General features: G+C 37.7%; 1 protein-coding gene across 22 annotated transcripts in view; it reads right to left on the reverse strand.

Moving 5' to 3' along the window:
• The window catches only part of USP54 (ubiquitin specific peptidase 54), a 117,569-nt gene that overhangs the window by 54,131 nt on the left and 44,913 nt on the right, over positions 1-18,525 (reverse strand). For 11 of the 22 annotated variants that reach the window (XM_070470829.1, XM_070470827.1, XM_070470825.1 and 8 more), the window contains exons 1-3: positions 17,537-17,638; positions 3,852-4,704; positions 1,624-1,716 (exon numbers count right to left, since the gene is read on the reverse strand). In XM_070470829.1, coding sequence (XP_070326930.1) covers positions 1,624-1,716; positions 3,852-3,998 — 240 coding nt within the window. In that variant the 5' untranslated portion in view covers positions 3,999-4,704; positions 17,537-17,638. Of the gene's footprint in view, positions 1-1,623; positions 1,717-3,851; positions 4,705-15,757; positions 16,038-17,536; positions 17,639-18,525 lie in introns of those variants that run through there. The other 11 variants (XM_020895249.2, XM_020895223.2, XM_070470822.1 and 8 more) reach the window with 5 other exon arrangements.

Genomic DNA, 18,525 nt, shown 5'->3' on the forward strand with positions numbered 1-18,525 from the left:
GGAAAAGGCTACCTACTTCAGTATTCTGGCCTGAAGAATTCCATAGACTATATAGTCCATGGGGTCACAAAGAGTCAGATGCGACTGAGCAACTTTCACTTTATATAGCAAAAGTGTCTATCTGTAGAATCTGTAGAAATTCTATCTGTAGGAGATTCTCCTACCAGGTATTTCCCCAGGATTTAGATCTCCCTAGCAAGTAGCTTGCCCTGTTTTTTTGGTTTTAATGTCATGAACCAGACTTCCCTTGGACTTGATGACCAAAGGACCACTATGTTTCTTGTCTATCTAAAATTAGATACTTAATGTCAATGTACCTTTCAGAAAATCAAGCCAAATGCTCTTTTGAATGGACTTCTGTCTGAATGGGTATAGTCAGAAATGTTAAAACTTGTAAAAAATCTTGTTTCATTAAGATTTCATATTTAAACTCCTCAGTTAACCAATACTTTATTTTCTTAATTTATTCTTTTTGTTTTTTTGCTGCATTAAGAAGCACAGAGAATCTTAGTTCCCCAACCAGGGATCAAACCCATGTTCCCTATGGTGGAAACATGTAATCTTAACCACTAGACTGCCAGGGAAGTCCTCAATAATTTATATTCTATACTTTGCTAAGCTATAATGGTTGCAAACCAAGAGTTGGGAAAAAAAAGATATTGGTGATCCTAGTGGCAAAAAGTTCAGAAGTCTCAGTTATCTCTTTCCAGAGATATCAGCCTACCATGGACTAAAACTTCAAACTGATGTTGGCCAAAAAATTGTTTTGACTCAGCTGTTGCAACTTTAACTAGGATATAATCCTGGAGTTTTTTTGTTATAATTCCTGTTCTCAAATGTAAAAACAATTAAGTTAATAATGATCACAACCAAGCATCCTTGTGACAAAACTAAGGATTCAGACTTCATGAGACTGAAAAATGACCCTAGAAGCTTCATCATCCAACCACAAACAATGCACTGTATATCTGGACCAAGAAAACAGAGAGGATACATGTTGGAAAACTGATGGAGAATGGGCCTTTTATACATCCTAGTTCTTTCTCTTTAGCAACTTACCTAAAATCTCTGAGTCAGAACTCTCTCGCATTACACCATTTTATTTGTCTCTAAATGAATCCTCAGTTTCACTTTATTCAGAAATGAAAAAATTGGAGTCAGATTAAAATAGAACCAATATAAAGAATCTATTACATGTGATAATAGGAAATATTATGGAATGGAAAAATTTTAGTACTGATTTTTCCTCATAGAAACAGTTTGTTGCTAAATTTAGCTTTAATAGACAATAGATAATTCCATGAAAAACAGCTGATTGTTTGTTTTTTCAAAACAAAAATTTAGTATTAGATTTTCAGATAAATACTCAAAGTCTAAGCACATGTAAATAGTACCCTATCACATTAAATAGAGATGTATGGGCAAAAGGTTCAGAGAAACAGAATACCAAGTAGTATTTCTTTGCAGCAAGCAAAATTAATCATACTTATCCTTTGCACTAAACCATATGCAGATAATGTAGCAACAAATTCTTTAGCATCAATCTGAATAATCAAACCACCTCAATTATTGATCATTTGGCAACCTAATGACAGTGAGAAGAAACAAGTTTGAAATTTTTACCTTGAGAGCACAGAAGATGCAGGAATCTCCCATGCATTTGTGAGTTGTAAGCTGCCTAAAGCTACGTCGGAAGATGTCCAAGTGCCATAAAACCTGAGGAAAAGGGAAGATACTTCATTACGCTACAAAAACTCCCCATTTAAATCAAGAAGTCAAGCAAACATAGGTAATTATCACAGAAGACATCATTACTCTCAAGGGGAAAGTTCATTCTAATGTATCAAAAAAAGTCCAAATAAAGTGGAGTATCCAATCAGAGGCACAGATGACCATTTTATGGAAAAAAACACTAATTCAAACATAAAGTAGATCACACAGAGAAAATGTGGCATGACATACATCAAATGTGATCCTAAAGAGGTATTTTATGGGTTAAAAACTGCAGACTAAGGATTTATTTTAATTGTCCACACAAGAAAAGCAAGAATATTTAAAAACTTATTTAGAAGCTTGAATTGTAGTGTGGAATTTTGTCTTTGTTAGATTTCTCCATTTTTGGACCTTTCTAAGAAAGGTGTGACCTCCTTAAGTCAACAAAATTTAAAAAATAACAGTAAAATCAACAGTGATAAATCTGTTCCTAGAATGTAACTTTGATAGGAATGATGAGAACAGCACTTTACTTTTTTGGTATTTCTCTCAAAAACCCATAACCCCAGTTTAAACATGAGAATTTTCATCACATCAAATTCCAATAATGGGACATCCTATAAAATACCTAACTATTACTATTCAAAACTGTCAAGATTACCAAAACAAGGAGACTGTGAGAAACTATCACAGCCAATAGGAGCCTAAAGAGATAAAACAAGTAAATGCAGTATCTTGGACTGGATTCTGGAATACAAAAAGACACTGTGTAAAAAACTCAGGAAATCTGAATAAACTTTGAACTTTAGTTAAAAAAGAAACAGTGTAATATATAGCATAAATGCCTTAGGAAGCTTCTCTTATCTGGAAAACACTTAAAAAGCATCATATCTGAAAAGGCACTACATTTTAGGTGCACCAGATAATAGACACCTCTGGGCCATCTTCGCATTGATACTAGGTATCTATTGGTATATATTTCCAAAAGTTTGTCCCCCAAATAAGTATACCTTTTTACAATAAATGTAATGGGTTCAATACACCTGTGGTATTGAACTTTCAATACCATAAGTTAGAATATTAGCTCATAGAAACAACTGCTTTTAACTTGTAACATGATTATAATAGGCACTCCAAAACTATCAATGTTTTCAAGTATATATATAGAAATATGTATATGTGGATAAATTATATGTTCTATAATTGAGTCGTGGCAATGAATGAACTAAGTCTAAAGAAAGGCTAAAACTAGGACCCAGGTCTCCTAATTCCTAAGTCCAGTGCTTTTTATACCAAATACAATGTCATGACTTTTTTTCTCTCATAACAACTTATTTTCTCATATATCTGAGGTGTAAAGCTAATACTTTACCCAAGCATAATTATCTTAAGATTTACTTTTACTCTGAAGAGGAGAGAAAGGGGAAAGCTATCACTTGAAAGTCAGACTGAGAGGGATGAACCTATCACACTATGGCCATGATTGGGCAGGGCAGGCAGACAGATAGTAAGCACTGGGGTTTTGAGAAGGTTAATGTGGAAAGCAAGACCAAAGGGGAAAATTTAAACTAGATAATCAACTTAGGGGAATTTATTTTCTACCAGCTCTGTGCAAGCATATCTAATCAGATACTACAGGAGAGCTCAGAGGAAGGAGACAAAGAAGTGGACAAAGACTGGACTCCAATTAGTGAGTGTGCTGAGAGATTGAATATTATGAGACAAGAATAACATACCTGAAAATCTTTGACTCATGGAAAGAGTTTTGCTTTCTAGACTGGAGGAAAGCAACTAGAGTGATGAGATACCTTAGTCTCAGATGGAAAAAAAAGAAACAGCAGAGACTGTTCAGGTAAAAAGTCACTAAACAAGTAGTATGATCTAGTCCATGTACCTCCCTTTAGGCAGGGAAGTAGTAGTAGTTAGTTATTATTTCTATTATCATTATTAATCTCCTTTACTAATTGAGACTCAAAGAGATAAAGTGACTTGCCTATGATCACAGAGATGAACATAAAAATTGATCTTAGGCTGCTGACCTCAAACAGAGACTATCAAGTATTAGATTTTAAAAAGTAATCAGAAATACAGCACCAGCAACTGAAAGTCGAAGTTCACCAAAAAGAAATTATCCTTACCTGCAAGGCACTGTTGAGGAAGCAGCTGTTTTGTCCTGGCTCATTGCTGAGGCCTTTGCTGGGAGCTATGGAGGTTGAGCTTCGAGGAGCAAACATCCCCTGGACACTACCACGGCCCCCTGAAAAATAATTTCTCTTCCAAGACATTACTGTTCACATTTAGCCTGAAAACAAGAGAAAATTTTGTATCTTTGGGGGAGTCCTTAGTGTTTGTTGAAGTCCTTAATATAAAAAGAATTCAGAATTTAACAAATTTATGTTGAAGGACTTTGAATTTACAACCTTTCCAAATCATATAGGTAGCTCAAGAAACTCAGGCATCCTTAGATCCACAAGCCAGAGCTGTCCTCAACTTGTTCCAAACAATACCTAAAATAACATGGCACAGGACAAATTCAAACAGAGAAATCCTTAAGTGTTGCTTCCTTCTATTTTTCTTGAACTGCCTCCATAAAATCCTGGTGAAGTGGCTGTAATCCTCAACTCCAACAGAACCCAGGATCAGGGTAGAGTGTGTTCTTTAGGCTTGTTTATAATGCTTCCTGTGGATTGAAGATTTTCCCAACTGGAAGGAGAGGCAGACAGACAACCAAGAATCCAGCACAACTCTCCTCGCCTTCTACTGCCCTGTCCCATTGTCCCATCATCCTCTGAAATAAAAACCCAGGTTCTAAGCAATTGGCATAGATTTCAGAAAGCTAAGAAGTTTGTTTGAAAAACATGGAGTTTCTGCTGTTGTTGCTCTGCTGTTGTTCTTTAATGTGTCCCAAACATCTTCTATTATTCCATCCACAACTTCAGAAAATCTCTTCTCTTTTCCTCCGTGACTAGACTAGCCAGCTGTGCCAGAGAGCTTTAACAGAAAGAAAAAAAAAAATCAAAAGCTTGCGTCACTTAATGACTCTACTAGCTTTGTGCAGTTCTGCCAAGATCAACGTTGCCTCACCTCGCACTATAAACTTGAAACCTTCACAAACAATACATAGCCCTCCCCCTGACCAAAAAAAAAGCCCAACAACAACAAAAAGGAGAAACACTCAACAGGCAGGGGGAAAAGGTGTGAGCAGCCTTACTTTCATAGGAGACTTCTCTCAAATTTTCTAGGAGAAGAAAGTTGATCTGGACAAAAATAAAACTCCAATGCGAACTTTCCACAACCAGGCTAAGAAAAAAATTACCAAGTAAACACATACCAAACTGGGAAATTAAAACAGTTTCTTTTGGATGTTTTGAGTACAGAAAATTTTAAAGGTGTTTTACATGCCCATGGCTATAAAAGCCTATTTAAAGGTGGGAGGGGCATGTTATCACTTTACTGAGTAAAGATGTCCCATCCCAGAGAAACCCTCAAGGTGAGTAAACCGTATGTCCTTAATATTCAATCCAAAAAAATGAAATCTTCTTCTGCCTGTTTGTATGTTACATTTTTTTTGCCAGAGGATCAGAGAGATAATTTGGGTTCCAAATCACTTAATCCTCAGATTATATCCAAGGCAGTCACCATCAGAGGCCATCCATTGACCAACAATAATCTTCAACTAATTAAAATGCCAAAGAAGCAAAAGGCAAAAATTTCCTTGGAACAAAATGCTTCTAATATTCACCTTTAAGTTTTCCTATAAGGCAGCCAGGTCCACATAAGGAAAAAATTAAGAATGTTAAATATTAAATTTGGTTTCTAACAGTTGCCCAAGCTTCTCCTTTCCTTCACGCCATCATATGGATGACCTAAAAAACCAAGAATGCTGTAACAGCTTAATCCTTCTCAGATCACCTAGCACTATCTATAATGTGTTCAGTGGAAAAGCTGAGGCACAGGAACATTAAATGGTTGCACAAGAATGTTCTTTCCCTTCTCTAAATTCCCAGACTATTTATAATCTACAGGTCACAATTAAAGTATTTGATTATACATTATAGTGTCATATTATTCTCTATTTGTTTTTATTACTCTTTGTTTTATATGGTGTCAGTCATATATCCTGACCATGAATGACTGTATGAAGTGGAATACTAGCTAGTGTCAGACATGTGCTAAACAATACCTACATTCTTTATTCAATCTTCATAACAGCCCAATCAGTAGGTATTAATAGTTCCGTTTTACAGAAGCGTAAGGGGAAGCTTAAAGACATTAACTTGCTCAAATCAAAGTTGGTAGTGGGAGACAGAATTGTTTGACTACTTACTGTGACTTAATTATGCACTTTATTATACTATTCCAAAAGCTCCTAACACAGTGCTAGTCCTAATGAAGCGCTCAGTAAATACTGCCTGATGATTAGCACACAGAACCAGGAAAGATCCCACGTCTCCCACACAGACTACAAGACCCTCCACTCTCTACACACACCCTCATACACACCCCACCGGAGGCCACTGAGCAATTTCCAACAAGCCATGCAGCATTCCTTCAGCTTAACTGCCGCAAAGGAATGACAAGTACCAAGCCTCCATTCTGCTCAAAGCCAAAAGAACTTGGCAGCAGTATCCACGAGAAGCTCACTGAAACTCAGCCTGCCCGAGGATACACACCCGAGAGTTCAGGGAGCAAAGGGAAAAAAGGCAGTAGCAGAAAAAGATCCTCAGGCTCTGAAGGGCAGCACTGTGTAGGGTAAGGCAAAAGCTCTCACACTTGAATTGGGTGTCAGAAACCAGAGGTCAGAGCCAAAAAGAACAAAGCCAAGAGGGGCAGTAACAAATGGTCCAAAGAAACACTGATGACAAAATATTTCAATGAAATTGCAGGTCTCGCTCCAAACAATATAATCCATCTACAAAACATACATGAGAAAGTAAATAAAGAATTCTACCCACAAAGCCCTAACAACCTATTCTGGGGAGTGGGAGACACACTGCACTGCATGAGAAATCTCAGTTCCTGGGCCAGGGACGGAACCTGTGCTCGCCCATGCAGTCCTAACCACCAGGAAGCCTTGCAATTATCTAACAACCTTCTTTTTTTTTTTAGCAGTTTATTTATCTGTATTATTTTTGTTTGCACCGGGCCTTCGTTGCTGTGCATGGGATTTTCTCTAGTTGTGGCAAGCAGCGTCTACGCTCGAGCTGCAGTGCTGGAACTCACTGCAGTGGCGTCTCTTACTGTAGAACACAGGCTTTAGGCACACGGGCTTCAGTAGCTGCAGCCTGTGGACCCATGTGCCCTGGGTTGACAGGCAGATTCCTACCCACTGTACTACCAGGGAAGTCCCTAACAACCAATTTTTAAAAGAAAAAGAACTTCCTAGGCAATACTGAAGTATTTTAGGGGTGAAAGAGCAGAATGTCAAAAAAAAAAAAAGAGCATAATGTCTGCAACTTACTCTGAAATTGTTCAGAAAAAAAGACTTGTATGTGTGCATACTTCTGTATACCCAGGAGGAGAGAGAAAACAATAAATTGAAAACAGCAAAATGTTACCAATAAATAAATCTGGCTGAAGGGTATATGGAAATTCTTTGTTCCATTTCATAGAACTTGTTTATAAGTTTTTAATTATTTTCTTAAGTTGAAAAGGAACTGATATCTGTAAATAATAAAACAATTTAAAATTACATAAGAAAATATAAAAAATGTATAGCTATGAGATCAAATTCTGGAGAAGGAAATGGCAACCCACTCCAGTACCCTTGCCTGGAAAATCCCATGGACAGAGGAGCCTGGTAGGCTACAGTCTATGGCATTGCAAAGAGTCGGACACGACTGAGCTACTTCACTCACTCACTCATGAGGTCAAATTAAAAGGAAATAAGTATTAGTCACTTAGTTGTATCCGACTGTTTGTGACCCCATGGACTGTAGCCCACCAGGCTCCTCATCCATGGAATTCTCCAGGCAAGAATACTGGAGTGGGTAGATATTTCCTTCTCCAAAAAGGAAATAAGGCTTGAATACTATTTCTATGAAAAGGAGAGTATGAAATACAATGTAAGGTCAAGTTGTAAGGAGTAAATGATGTAAAGTAATTATGATATTGGGGCTTCCCAGGTGGTGCAGTGGTGAAGAATCTGCTTGCCAATGCAGGAGACATAAGAGACAAGGGTTCCATCCCTGGATCAGGAAGATCCCCTGGAGTTGGAAATGGCAACCCACTCCAGTATTCTTGTCTGGAAAATTCCATGGACAGAGGAGTCTGGTGGGTTGGAGTCCGTGAGGTCCAAAGAGTCGGACATGACAGTGAGCGCACACACACACACAACAACTATGATGTTATTAAGAGGACTGGGACAAGACTTGCAGTTGGAAAATATGGGCTCAATTTCCACATTTTTATTACTTTCTGTAATCCCAAACAAAGTAGCTGTCCTGAACTTTGTTTTCTGGGTCTATAAAACAGCTTTACAATACCTATTTCACACAATGACTGAGATTTAACATGATAGGTATGTCCAAGCAAGTTTTCAAAACAAAGAATAAATTATGAGTGAACTGCTGGGCCTAAAAATAGAGAAGTAAATTTCTATTTGGGCACCTCAGGATACGAGAAAGTTGCAAGCCAACAGGAATAAGTCTTCTAATTGCACAAAAAGAACAATAATAGGCCTCACACAGAGCAAGGTACATATCAGTACTACTGAGCCATGTGCTTGAAGAAATATTTAAATTTTACAATTATTTTAAAAATACAAAGATTAACATGAAAAGGTAAACAACTCAGTCTGTTACAAGAAACAGGGTAACATTTTAGAAGGTCTAAAGAATGACAAGAAAACCATGAAAAGTATCTCAGTTTCTAATGAAGGAACAGTAGCCCCATTACTAGCGATTAAAGCCAAAAGTAACCCAAACAATAGGAAGTCAAACTGGACTACACTGAGATATACAAAGAGTAACCAGAAAATTTGCCCACATTTCTGTTTTCTGTTCATTTGTGGAGAAGTTTACTTATAATTTACTGAAGAATCTATATTTGCCGACAAAAGTGTATATAGTCAAAGCTGTGGTTTTTCCAGTAGTTGTGTATGGATGTAAGAGCTGGACCATAAAGAAGGCTGAACTCCAAAAAATTGATGCTTCTGAACTGTGGTGTTGGAGAAGACACTGAGAGTCCCCTGGGCTGCAAAGAGATCCAACCAGTCCATCCTAAAGGAGATCAACCCTGACTGATGCTGAAGCTGAAGCTCCAATACTTTGGCCACCTGATGCAAAGAGCTGACTCATTGGAAAAGATCCTGATTCTGGGAAAGACTGAAGGCAGGAGGAGAAAGGGACGACAGACGATGAGATGGTTGGATGGCATCACTGACTCAATGGACGAGTTGGAGCAAACCCCAAGAGATAGTGAAGGACAGGAAAGTCTGAAGGGCTGCAGTTCACAGGGTTGCAAAGAGTCGGACACGACTGAGAGACTTAACAACAACAACAACCAAGGCTGAATCATGAAGAAATTAAAAATCTGAGCATAAATTCTTATATTTATTTAATCTTTAATCTACTTAAAGATTACTTGAAAGTAATCTACTTTAGACTTATTTAATCATCATCACTACTGGCATTTACTAAGTCAAAACAGCCTGCCTCACTTTGTTGTCTCTAACATCAGGTATACTCCTAGGAAGCTTAGAAGCCAAAATTGGGAAGGAAGTGTGTCATCTTATTACCTATTAGCGAGATACCGTTACTAAACCTTATGTCCCATATTGTTCCCAATCTGAACATACTAACTTCCTGCAGACAGGATAAAAACCTTTCCCCTGTGTGAAATGACAGAAAACAGTGGGTCCCAAACTTTTTGCAGATTCTCACATCCAGAAGCAGACTTAAGAAACCACGAAGATTAAATTTCAAGGCCCTCTCTTGCACAGACCCTCAGGCCCAATATTCAATTTTCTGTTTTTTTAAAAAAGTTTTCCTTAAGTGGGTCCCCTGAATCATATAAGCTCCAGGACCCATAGAATCTGAATCATATTACAGAAAATGGACTTCTATCGTACATGTTACTTGAAAAAAACTATTTTGAATTCAGTAATACTAATAAATTTGTATTTTACTAATCAAACATCTGATACGTTATTCACTGTTTACAATTTTCTTAGCACTAAATAGACCTAAACTGTACTGTCTGGTTTACATTTGGATTTTTCATTCTTAGGCAGACTGTAATATTTCTACTACAGATCCACAGTTGACAGAGTAGAAATGGCAGGGCTAATTTTAAAAGACTCAAGACTGACAGCATTAGAGCAATAAAGCTCTAGAAGCTGATGACCTTTAGGAAAAAAATAATTTTATTTCTCTGTATTAACGAAACACAGAGAATGATTACTTTATGAGTATACACAATACATCATAATGTGCTGCCATATTTCTCAGGCCAAAGTATTAAACCAGGCTACAGACGCAGCTACCCTAACTATCCACTACTGTATTCCACACCAAACAGCTAAGCTGCTCTTAGCCTCTATTTCTGAAAAAACCCTAAGTAGTCATTCAAATGTTTGGTGAAATGAAACTGGCTTATGCCTAAAGAGAAATGAGGCCTGAAAGGACACTGGGCCACAGGAAAAGCCCATCATCCTAAGAGACAGTGGGGTGAAGGGGGTTCAGAGACATACAGCTTATTAGCACCGGAGACTTCATTATGAATGGGATACAAGTGTGACTGACACCAGTAAAGACTAGAAGGGATTTGCTCCTGCAGAACCTGAGGGTCCTTTGATGAAACCAGGAATAAGGTACAAGTACCCTGGAAGGGGATAGGTCTCTTAAGGAAATTCATTTCATAATCATTAAATGAAGTTCAGTGAGGTCTCTAAGTAATACTACTAATTCCATGCATAGAGAATTCCATGACATTCATGCAAATGACAGTATCAAGATATCTCCAACCAGATATTTATTAAGCACTAAGGGAAAGATTTTAACTTTACTGTAGAGAAACCAGACAGAAAGGCCCTTAACCAAGTGATCAGGTCAAACATCACCAGCAAAAATAAATAATAATATTATGAATTCCATGGTAATAATGCATTGAAAACACATTTCTGTAATAGTCTTGCCTAAACCTTATAATCTCAGTTCAATCATGAGAGGGGGGAAAAAAAAGACAAATTTAAATTGAGGGACATTTGACCAAATAACTGACTAATACTCTCCCAAAATGTCAGAGTTATAAAAGACAAGAAAGACTGAGAAACTTTCATAGAACATAGGAGACTAAGGAAGAAAAAAGCGTGAAATGCAATGTGAGATCCTAGATAGAATCCTCAGTAAGAAACAATGATGAACAAACTAGTGAAGCTTGAAGGTCTTTCCTTAATAGTATTGAACCAATGCTAATTTCCTGGTTCTAATCATTATACTATGGTTATACAAGATGGTAACATTAAAGGAAGCTGAGTAAGAGATATCTAAAAACACTCTACTATCTTTACAACATTTCTCTAAGTCCCAAATTGGTTCAAAACAAAAAACTTTTTAACTATGCAAATACTTCACTGAGGGAGATGACAGCTTGGCCCCAGTGGGGAACAGAGGTATTTGGAGGATTAACTTTCTACACTTACAAGTGTAGGTGGACTAATAGTTTGTGATCATGGGAAACTTAAGAGTCCAACGAAGACTTGTTTGAAATCTACAGGTTTATCATGTTTACCCTCACAGTTCAGCAGTTAATGGGTTAAGTTCTATTAGTTCAGAAGTCTGTTTCTCAGAGCTTGATTTACCTGGAATGAACTATTAGAAAAGTTTTTAAATCTGTAAGATCAAGAAAAAGTAAATGTAAAAGGACAGGGATCTTGTTAGGGTGATGCATTTTTTTCCCCTCTTTTCTCTATTTTCTAAATTATCTATAATCCATGGATAAATTATATTTAGTTTACAATTTCCTTAAAGTAAAACTAAAATTGGAATTTAAACTCATTTTCCCTAAAACAGAATGAAAGGACTCTGGACCAAAGGTAGCCAATCATTGAGACACCTAAGATCCTAACAATATGAAAGCTGTTTAATAACTGGTAACTATTTCCTATTTAAAAACAGGAGGCTAGATTTCAATTTCTATTTCTTTTCATTCCATTCTCATTGCTACTGCTGCTAAGTTCAGATCCTCTCCCCACTGGACTACTATACCACATCACTGACTCATTGCCAGACCTCCATTGCTGTATATGAGACCACCAGAGGACTCCTAAAATACCATGCCACTCCCCTTTTCAATGGCTTCTAGTGATGAAGAGTCTTTTGGCTAAAGAAAAATGGTACTTTAAAAAAAAAAATGGCATTTTTATAATTCACAAGGGGAGACATTAATGGATGGAGTTTCCACAAGTTTCTCTCCCATAATTTTTTCCAGTCCACTTATTCCACTATCAGGGCAAAAACATGAACAAATAGTAAACTTAAAGAAAACCAAAGCAGTCAGCAGGACCTACTTTGACAGTTTTTGTTAGTGACTCATGTTCATGATTGTGTTTGTGTTTTTTTTTTTATTGCATGTTTTTATTTTGTTTTCTTTTTCTACTTTGCATGTTTTTATATTCACATATTCTGCTAGTAAAATTAACTACTAACTTATAAAATTGAATTAAACATGTCTGGCACTTACACAAAGTTTGAGTCATTAGACCTTACCACCATTTTCCAGTTACATCTTCTACTCACTCATTCACAAATGAATTTGTAGAAGATGTAGCTGGATCAATTGATCAGATGTCTGAGCCCCTATGAAGTGTCCCTCACTCATCCTCCACTCCAAGATGAGCATTCCCATCCTGTCCCATATTACAGTTACCTGTGTACAAGGACTACCTCATATATTCCTAAAGGGTCGCTTTCATTCCAAGAGAAGTTTGTGAGAACTTCCAACTTCCAAGAGAAGTTGATTATAACAGGCACTGAATCACTGAACATTTATTTAAAGAGGAAACTCTCTGTTTGAAGGGATAAGTACCTAGAACAATCAATTCCAACATTCTGATAAACTCTGACTCTCCTTAAATGAGTCCCCCAAATCTCCATATCTAGCTTGAGATATTGCAGACATTTTTGTCTAATGAAGACTATATAAGTGAATCAATATTTGCTTTTGATTCAAGCTTAAAAATAAACAGAGATAGCATCTACAACCTTAAAAAAAGGCTACACTATTTGTTGATTTACGGGCTGATTATTGCAAACTCCCCAGTGAATACTGTACCCAACTCAAACAATTTCCTGTGGGTTGGACTTTGGCAGCCTCAAATTATTACATCATGTACAACAAGAAAAACTCTATGCTGATAAAGGACAGAAAGCTTTATTTTTTTCTTTTGTGAGAACTTGGAAAACTGTCATTTACCACAAATCCGTCCAAACCCAGCTGGAAAAAAAAAACCAAGGCAAGTTTCACTTTGTTATAACTGACAAACTAAATAACTAAGAAATGACAGTTGCATGCTACTTGGCCCCTCCTTACAAAGATCCAGAGCTATATAGATAATTTACTGACTTGTAAGGGAGGCAGTGGGCTTCCCAGGTGGCTCAGTGGATAAAGAATCCACCTGCAATGCCAGAGACACAGGGGACGAGGGTTCGATCCCTGGGTTGGGAAGATCCCCTGGAGGAGGGCATGGCAACCCACTCCAGTATTCTTGTCTGGAGAATCCCATGGACAGAGCAGCCTGGCAGGCTACAGTCCATGGGGTCGCAGAGTCAGACACGACTGAAGCAACTGAGCACACATGAACATAAGAGAGGCAGCAAGACAGTAGAAAGAACATGTTAAAAGCAACTGCGTTACACAACCTCAGGAAACACCATACTCATAGTGGAGATCCAGGAGGTTGCATTCTAAGAGAATACAATGTGAATTATAAAAGTTACAGAGCTAGAGTTCACAGAGCAGAACAGCTTTAGACTCTATCACCTAACATTTGTGTCATCTTGACCAACTTATTGAATCAATTATTGAAGTCTCTGATAATGAGGTGGGATTAAAAAATAACATGTCTCCCACAGAACTCCTATAAGGATTAAATGAAACTCTGTGTGAGTGTGTGTGTGTGTGTGTGTAAAATTAGCCCAGTATCTAGTACTTAGTAAATGAGGCATAAATGTTTTGATGACAAAAATTAATACATAAATGTTTTGATGATAATTATCATAAAGAAGAATAAGATGAACCTACATTCCAATCCTGCTCCATCACGTTCAGGTCATTTACCACCTGTAATAAATGTGATTTATTGAGAATACTGTAACAAAATTCTAATACTCAGGGCCAGATACAAAATAGAAGTTTCACAAGTAGTAACTATGATTATGAAAACTGCATCCCCATACCAACTGTCTCTCTTTCCTTTTCCCTCTCTCTCTTATACACACAAACACAGGCACACATACACTTACTATAAAAATTCTATGAGATTAAACTATAATTGATAGCACAAACAGAAAGCCATATCAAAACGAAGGAAAATGTATTCTAAAAATAATGCATTCTCAATACAATTCAACTATTGGTTTTTCTAGTAGCCATGTACGGATGTGAGAGTTGGACCATAAAGATGACTGAATGCCAAAGAACTGATGCTTCAAACTGTGGTGTTGGAGAAGACTCTTCAGAGTCCCTCGGACAGCAAAGAGATCAAACCAGTCAATCCTGAAGGAAATCAGTCCTGAATACTCACTGGAAGGACTGATGCTAAAGTTGAAGCTCCAATATTTTAGCCACATGATGTAAAGAGTCAACTCACTGGAAAAGACCCTGATGTTGGAAAAGATTGAAGGCAGGAGAAGAGGATGACAGTGGATGAGATGGCTGGATGGCATCACGGATTCAATGGACATGGGTTTGAGCAAACTCTGAGATAGTGAAGGACAGCTAAGCCTGGAGTGCTGCAGCTCATAGAGTCATAGGGGTCATAGAGTCAGACACGACTAACCAACTGAACAATCACTATCAATATTTAGCTCAAAAAACTTCAGTGACAAAATACTTAAAGTCAAAATTCCTAGGACTTAAATGGTCTTCCACAGTCTTAACCCATGCATATTTCCAACCTCAAGTATCACTGTTCCCCTTAAAACAGAATAGATTTGTTCTCCATATATGCCCAGCATTTTACTTAATAAGGAATATGTACATTTATTGATGAAAGTCTGCATATAAGTGGACCCATGAAGTTTCATCCCCTGTTGTCCAAGAGTCATCTGTATTATCCTTCCCTGGCCTCATGTTCCTAGTACTTCCTAATACTAGAAATCCACTCAACAAACCTGTTTGAAGAGGTCACTCAGCTGGTAAGTTATAGTAATGATGACTAATGACAGTCACACCCTATTAGAAAGGAGTAGTCATTTATAATTAGTTCATTTCCCAAAAGATTTTCTAAATACTGTTCCCCACCAACTGGGACTTACTCTGTCTCAGGAACTTTGTTAATCAGTGCTTACCCAATACATAAGTACTTTATTAGAATACAAAGTAGAAAGTTACATTTCCTTACCTTCAACAAATGTTCAATGATTGTTAAATAAATAAATGAAGAACTAAATTTTTTTAAACACATTTTTTTCAATTTAGAGATAACTCAGTTATAAGCATAATCAGTCACCTCTTTATTTCTTCCCTGAATCTACTTCCTAAATCACATCATACCTAAATCGCACCTTCTGTTTCCCAAAGGTCTATGGAAGAAAGATACTTTACCTAATAGCCAGTAGGACAAACACAACATTCTACTCATATACAGCTAACATCCAAACTAGTAACAATGGCAGATAAAGGAAAGAGAATCAACAGCAATTATAGGCACCAAGACAGCAAAATGATAACTATGCATTAAATAAAGTTGCCTTATACTATCCTTTAGCTCAATATCTTAGAATCAAAGTTTTTTTCTAATTTTTTAAACCACTGAGGTTTTTTCTTTAACTTAAATGCTCAGTTACGACCATTCACTCTTTATGAATCATTATAAACTTACCATTACCCGAATTATTTCAGCACAAACAATAATGAAAGCATGATGGCTCTGTCAGATGCCACTGGCTGCACTGACCTGACTCGCCCCTGCCGGGAGGGCACTGGCACTGAGAGGCACAAGCGAGCCCAGTGCGCGGTGCCGAGCCGTGACTGGGAAGGCGACGGAGGACACCACGGAAAGGAGTGGAGTGGTGGGCAGGAGTCCCCCGAAGTTTACTCTAAAGCCTTCACAATACTCAAGCAAAAACACGCTGCCAGGCTCCCGGTTTTAAGCCAGTTCAGATCTTACTTCTAACACTGACAACTGAGAGACCTTCAGCAACTCTCCCAGCTGTAAAATTATAACAACACTAGCCACCTCTTGTGCCACGTGCTCCGCTCCTCAGTTGTGTCAGACTCTCTGCGAGCCCACAAACTGTAGCCTGTCTGTCCATGGAATTTTCCAGGCAAGGACACTGGAGTAGGTTGCCATTTCCTTCTCCAGGGGATCTTCTGAGTGCAAGGACCAAACCCCCATGCCTGTGTCTCCTGCATTGACAGATGGGTTCTTTACCAACAATGCCACTTGGGAAGCCATGACTTAGTGAACACCAACTCCGTGCTAGGCACCAGACACATGGCACATCCTTTAATTCTCATGATTAATCTACCAAGTAGGCATTATTTCCCTCATTTTCCAGAAAAGTAAAACCCATGTTCTACTCATGCACAACTCTTTCCCAGGGGGATAATACTACCTACTTAACAAGGTTGGACTGGAAATTAGCAGTAAATGCAAAGCACTTGCCATAGGAACTAGCACTTGTCACATAGTAGGAGCTCAGGAATTCATCATTATACAAGTACACCTATCACTTGAATAAGTGACTCAATTGAACTTCAATGAAATCCCACAAATAAGTTTTCCTTCATATCGTCTTCCATAAAAAGCAACTTTTAATTAGCAGTACTTCTGAAGAACCCAAGGTTTACAACTTTATAATTGTTTAAAATACCATAGGATCATCCATTCAGTGTCAACACACACACACACACACACACACACACACACACACACATACTGCTTTTTAGTTGAGAATCAAAATGTATAACCCAAGGAAATAGAAAGCCCATTATGAAACTGGTATTTGCCTTACGCTGAACACCAAAATATTAAATATTTTACTTACAAAAATATTATAGATCTCACATCTCAAGAAAGAAGGTGCTAATGAACAAATCTAACTTCCCAAAAATAATTCCCAGAAGCATCTGTTATCCTCAAGTACTCAGCAAACCATTTCCCAGAACTGACAATATATTGCCAAAATCTTAGTGAATTTTGCCAACATTCTGCTGAGAGGAAAAAAGAATCATTCCGGTTCTTGAAATAAGTGCTACTTTTCAGTTTAGCCACAAAATAAGGTCTTTTCTCTGTTATTACTTTCATCAATATGTTAATACTGAAAATAAATATAAAGAAATCACAGATAATCTTCTATCTGAAGGAAATTTAAATCCACATCCCTTATCTTTAATTCTATAAGCTCAAGAAAATCTATGAGAATGGGTTTTTAAATCAATAATAAAAATCAATTTTCTAAAGCCTTAATAATTGAATCAGAGGAGGGAAGAACAGAAACAACGGTCAGCTTCTTTAAAGAAGCCTTCTGAAATTTAAGAGTCCTATAACCTCAATTTCAAAGTTTAAACTTTTGCTGTTAAAAGCGACACTTCACAAAGACTGATCAGTTCCCTCCATCCCTCCATCCATCCAGTTTTACCAGAAGCACACACTTACCAGAGCGCAGACTCAACTCCCAGCAAAAGGCCTTCAGCAATCACAAGGGCATTTGTGGGACAAGAGATACAGGAATGGGGAGGGGCAAGGGAAGAGCTAGAGCTCTGGGGAGCGAAGGGTACGGAGGGAGGAGACGACTGCAGCCAACAACAATGGGAAACTGTGACTCCAAACCACAAAGGCTTCCCACAGAACAGGGTAACAGGGAAAGGACAGTTCTTTTTACCACCTACCAGGAGCTCAGCACTGATAACTCATGATAAAGCTAAAAAGATGGAGCTTCCAACTAAACACAAAGTAAACTTACGAAACTAACCAAAAGTAACTTGAAGGGACATATCACAAACTTCATAGAGGCTTAAGAAAAACATTTAGGAGTCAGTTTCCTCCAGGAGCATTCCTGATGACAAAGGTCAGCAGTGTAACAATAAGGTCTGCAGACTGGCAGCTGCTTTCAAATGGAGGGCTAGCACTAAAAAACAGTCCTTTGCACTAACAGTCAAAAGGAGCACTAGAAGACATGTAACAGTGTGAATCTTTAAATGCTTAATTCACAATTCTAAGACTAGACTTAAATTGAATTAAATCATTTTAAGAGGCAAAACTATTTAAACTACCTTAAAAAAAGATACTCTTAAAGAAAATTTTTGTGTGAACTGAGCTGTTAGATTCAAGAATCAATTTTTAAACAGCTTGAAATCTCAAAGGGTCCCAACCTGAAAAGTAAAGACAGTGAAAGATCTTTCCTACTTCTCTCAGGGAAGAGGTCAAACAAATTATATCATCAAGAACAATCAGCAGGCAGAGTCCTACCCCCAAATATGTGATCAGTCCACCCAGAACTTACATTTGCAGGCAGGGCACAAAGGCCCCAGAGGACCAACACACACCCTCCTATGTACTACTTACTCCCTGTTATAAACCAGTTTTATTGAAAGGAGTTGTTTTATAAGCATAATGATGAAAAAACTCACCAGCAGAACCCTCGC

This window comes from Odocoileus virginianus, chromosome 7, assembly GCF_023699985.2.
Source record: "Odocoileus virginianus isolate 20LAN1187 ecotype Illinois chromosome 7, Ovbor_1.2, whole genome shotgun sequence".
NCBI lineage: Eukaryota > Metazoa > Chordata > Mammalia > Artiodactyla > Cervidae > Odocoileus > Odocoileus virginianus.